General features: G+C 43.1%; 1 protein-coding gene across 1 annotated transcript; it reads right to left on the bottom strand.

Moving 5' to 3' along the window:
• Nucleotides 1-2,046: 2,046 nt before the first annotated feature.
• On the bottom strand, nucleotides 2,047-4,203 carry foxc1a (forkhead box C1a). Its single transcript, XM_076293572.1, has one exon. It carries the CDS (start codon nucleotides 3,953-3,955, stop codon nucleotides 2,522-2,524), a length of 1,434 nt encoding a protein of 477 aa, XP_076149687.1. The 5' UTR covers nucleotides 3,956-4,203; the 3' UTR covers nucleotides 2,047-2,521.
• Nucleotides 4,204-4,938: the final 735 nt, after the last annotated feature.

Below are 4,938 nucleotides of genomic sequence, written 5' to 3'. Positions count from 1 at the left end.
AAAAAACGTATTAATCGATTGATACGATAGACCTATGTTTGTTAGGTCTAATGTTAATGTGCTGGAGGGGGCAATTCAAGGGACATGACTGATATAACCAAAAGTCGTACACTTAACGCATATATGTAAAACCATTTCAAAATGCTCTGTTGAAGTTATCCAGGGAACTGACGAGTAAATCACCTCATCACTAACTACCTATTTTTCTGTAAAACTATAACAAACGCAACTGTGAGATGATGGGGATTGGGCAACGCATTCACACCGACTTTACGATAATTGCTTGTTGTAGGCCTATAGGCTAATACAAAATGATTGTATGCCTCATATTAAAATAACAATAATAATAAATAATAATAATAATAATAATAATAATAATAATAATAATAATAACCACAATCAGGATGAAGTACAACATAAATTGTAAATAAGCACCGATACTAAATAGGCTACAATGAGCATTTTCTTTACGCCCCAAGATATAGAATAACCCAAAATGTCCAAGCGCTATCACATGGTGAAAGGGATAAAGAAAGTGGGTAAGCTGAAAAAATAGTCTGAGAAAACGTCCTCTGACAAAAATGTCCCATTTCAATGAGTATGAAATTAGTGGAACACATTTCTGTTATTTGAAAATGTGACAACATGAAAAATGCGTGTTCATAGCCTTCCTGCGACAAGTCAGCTGTCAAGACATAAATAAATAAATAAATAAATATTGTTCCATCAAACAAGTTAAGGCCTTTTAATGCGTAGTGGTCTTTAGATTATGGTTTACAGAGGGGAATATGCTGCCATGAGTCAAAGATCAAACATCAGTTTTAATTGTTGTAAGTCTGTGTCAATGTGGAGTTCATAATGTGGTGTGAAAGTGTGTGTCTGAATGGCGGCGCGCACCTTCTTGAACGCGCGCTGCATATTGTCTTGAGTCATCCCCTTAGGTTGCTCTGCAGTCTTTAAACAACTCAAGGCTATAGGAGTATCTTTGGCATGCGTGGTATGATATTAACCAAGCACTGGAATGCACCAGTAAACACACGTGGCTATTCAAAACAACACTAAGCTAGGTGGACCAGACTCCGTCGAGGAACCGTTACCAGGCGAGGCCTCGGGTCAACGTGATGACAGATCGCCCATGTCTGACATAAGGAGGGGCGAGAAGAGAAGATGGCAAAATTGCCCAAACCAATCCACTACAATGAGTATCAATCAAGGTTAACCTTCTGTCCAACTGCTGGCACCAAAACGTGCTCTATAATCTCGCATTTAAATTTGACACACATTATGGTACCAAGTAAAATTGCTGTCTTTTTTGTCTGCTGAATTTTCACCACATTTCAGGCTAACCGAACAATTGTTTATTTAGGAATAAGTGCTATTAAACCATATGACATAATAATCTGGGTCGTGGGCGACATTTAGGTTATCTTGGTTTATTTAAATTAATTAACCTACGATAACAGTGGCGCGCTGCAGTGTGTTGTAGGCAGATTTCATACACAGGGCCTTGGGCACGATGCAGCATAAGAGTTCCCAACACCGAGGGAAAAATCAATAAGGCCTAGCATTTTACCATGTTATGTCATTAACGCATGATAGAGACACAACAATTGTTTTAAGTCATCGTAAATACTCGATTCAGATAAGACGACACATTAGCCTACAAACTGGGGCCTAACTTCAAAGGCTCCAGCATAGGCTAGCCTATAGGTGCCGTTGCCCTGCTGACTTCCACAACGATCGAAGTAACAAAAATGATGAATAAAACACAGCAGTTGAACACCTAATTTACTGCTACATCCTATAGGCCTACATCACATTAACTTTAAACATGTGAGAAATATCGGCATCTACTTGGCAAATGAACTAACAACAAGGCTAATAGGCCTTCCCCAATCGACCAATTACAATATTTCTCCTCTCGGGGGTTGAATGCCTGTCGTTTAAATAATTTTAAAATTCACGTAATCTGCTTTGTATTTAACTGCAACTCGACGCCATGAAAAATAGTTTGGAATATTTTAAGAAATCAGCCGTACTTCTAACTCAAATAAAATGGTAATTTATTAACAAACAATGCAGTTCCTTCAGAATACTTTTTCAACAAAAGGAGAAAATTTGAAAGAATACGGAGATATACATGTTCCTTTACTATAGTGGAACATTTGAACAATTAAGGCAGTTCAATTTAGAAACACTTTTTGGTGTTTGGTCCACAATATCCGGCTACAATTTAGAAATAAATTACTATATGCAATTTACACGTAATAACAAGTCCATGACAGTCTGGCGTCGTCTTAACATAGCCATTTAGCATAGCTCACAAAAGCAAAAAGAGACTTACGTGTTATTTGCAGTAACACTGTCCTTTACAAACCAAGATCATTTTTTTCTGAATGTGTGTTCTGTTTCGTTTTAGTCCATCGAAGGGGTAGGTGTGCATAACGACTCTCTGGGTGTATTGAAGGAAAGAAAAAGGAGAATGGGAAAAGGGGAAAAATAACAACAAAAAGACTTTTGGTCAAAACTTGCTGCAGTCATAGACAAAAGCCCCCGACGTGCGATAAATGGACTGGCTTGGGGGGAAAGACATTTGACAGCTGTTATTCCCGTTCACCGGAGAATTATTCAAGCCAATTCTTTGGGATTCGAACATCTCTCGGACAGAATGGAAGTTCTGCTGCTGGCTCGGGTACGTTGCGCCGAGATGGCCAAGATCTCCAGCTTGGTTTAGGTACCATGAAGCGAGGCGCCCTTGGTGCGGGTGATGGCCTTCCTGGCCCGAAGATAGATTGCCATGATTCAGCGAGGAGGTGGTAGTCGTAATGGAGTAATCGGGCAACGTTTCGTCCACGGCGGTTGTCGTCGCTAGGTGTCCAGAGCGGTCCCCAGCGTATAAACTCATGGCCTGCATATTGCAATGGTAGGTCGCGTTCGAGGTAGTGGAGATTGAGTTTTGATTACACGGTGAACTATAGACGGATGTCTGGTTTGGAGAATAGTTAAGGGACAAAGATGGAGTTATACCTGTCCGAGATGAGGCGATGAGAGAGGGTGCGAGCTCGCTTTGTCCTTGAGGTGAGCCCCGAAGGGACGTCATTATGTTGTCCACACTGAAGCCCTGCGCAGGGGCCTGGCCATGCTGGTGGTGGTGCTCAGAGTTCTCCAGGCCGATAGAGCGGTTTGAAGGGATGCTGTGTGGGCTGCCACTGGACATACTGCTGCTGTCGGGGCTCTCAATCTTGGGTACTGCATTTAGTGAGGGAGAGACAGCCTGTGGAGGTGTCGAGGTGCCGTTCTCAGTCTTAATGTCCTGTATGCGGACGGGCTGTGAGCTTTGGACGGGCTGCTCCTGCTCCCGACCAGACTGCTGCTGCTGCTGTTGTCGGGACGGCGTGTCCTTTACCTGCCGATCCTCTTTTTCCTTCAGCGCGTCCTTCTTTTTAAAACGTCGCCGTCGCCTCAAGAAGCTCCCGTTTTCAAACATGTTGTAAGAATCTGGGTCCAGGGTCCAATAGCTGCCCTTACCAGGCTTTTTGTCATCGCGTGGAACTTTGACAAAGCACTCATTAAGGGAGAGATTGTGCCGGATGCTATTTTGCCACCCTTGTTTGTTGTCCCTGTAGAAAGGAAACCTCTCCATTATAAATTGATAAATCCCATTCAGTGTCACCTTCTTGTCCGGGGAATTTTGAATGGCCATTGTGATGAGCGCAATGTAACTATATGGCGGTTTGACCATATCCTTCGGCTGGGGCTGTGGGGTGTACGGTCCATACGCCCTCGCCATGCTGGCGGGGTACTGGTCATGAGCCGCGTGGGAGTACATACTCATCGGGGCCGGCATCCCAGTGTAACCCCCACCAGCCGCGGCCCGGTAGTAGCTTTGCTCGCTGCCAATGTAGGGCACGACGCCCAGAGAGTTCGGGCTCGAAACGGAGTAGCGAGCCTGCATGTCTTCTCCTCTCAGCTCTACGGTGCTTGCGAAGAACGAACTTCCCACACTCCGCAGCAGCAAAGCTCCACTTTTGCTTCTTCTTCTCCTCGAATGAGTTGTCAAAACCAGTGTCCCCCTTCGGTCACTTTACAAATATTATAAAAATGAAGGCGTTGTAAGTCTGGATCGTATAAACTTGCTTCCTCTCTCAACCAAAGCGCGCATTGGAAAACTTCTGAACTTTGGGCATCCGTCAAGACTCTTTGCGCAGTTCAATTCTTTTCCCTTTTGCTGCCAGTAAGACTCCTCCCAAAAACATCCCCGCCATCCAATTGGAGGTCGGGCCCTGCAAGCGCAATGCATTTCATTTCTGGCCACACACAGAGGAGGTGTTGGGGCGTCCCAGCCCACCCTCGCCATACACACACTATGAACGCGCTCATTTTATTAGATTATGGACTACACTGCAGCTGTAAAACTTTTAAAGTCAGAAGCGGTGTTTTAGACTCTAAATATTCAGATACGATATTTAATATGGACACGTCAAAAACGCCAAATGGAAAAGTATCCGTTGATAATTACAAATTACTGTATATGGCAAATTAACTTTGTTGCGCTTGCGTTCGTATCATTTGGTTCATTTAAAAGAAGTTGGTGGGATTGTTTTTTCCTCTGATAAATATAATGCAGCATTTTGGTGGCATTGTTCTGAAACAGATCATTAACGTGGTTGATCATATCACTCATATTTTTGTTACATAGGGCCATTAAGTGTCTCAGATGCACTTTTTACTATTTTTAGCTGAAATAATCAATACAATGACTTCGATCTCGCACCACTTCATGAATCATTACATTAGAACGACATCGCGAACATCTGTTTTCAAATAAGCAATAAATGGCATTGGTGGTAATAATCCCTAGTGTTTGCTTCCTGCAGTTTCGAGTCCTAATGTTAGCGTTTATTAACGCTGGCTGTTAGTTAAAGGACTCAATCAACA

Source organism: Alosa pseudoharengus, unplaced genomic scaffold (genome assembly GCF_046254945.1).
Source record: "Alosa pseudoharengus isolate Yale_2024_CS ecotype anadromous, Long Island Sound unplaced genomic scaffold, YU_APseudo_1.1 YU_APseudo_1.1_scf_2, whole genome shotgun sequence".
In the NCBI taxonomy this organism is placed as follows: Eukaryota; Metazoa; Chordata; class Actinopteri; order Clupeiformes; family Clupeidae; genus Alosa; species Alosa pseudoharengus.
Note: the sequence above shows the minus strand (reverse complement) of the source record. Positions and strands in the feature narration are given on the sequence as shown.

Excerpts from the sequence above, each read along its gene's own strand:
- foxc1a (XM_076293572.1), bottom strand. The coding sequence starts at position 3,955 with ATGCAGGCTCGCTACTCCGTTTCGAGCCCGAACTCTCTGGGCGTCGTG.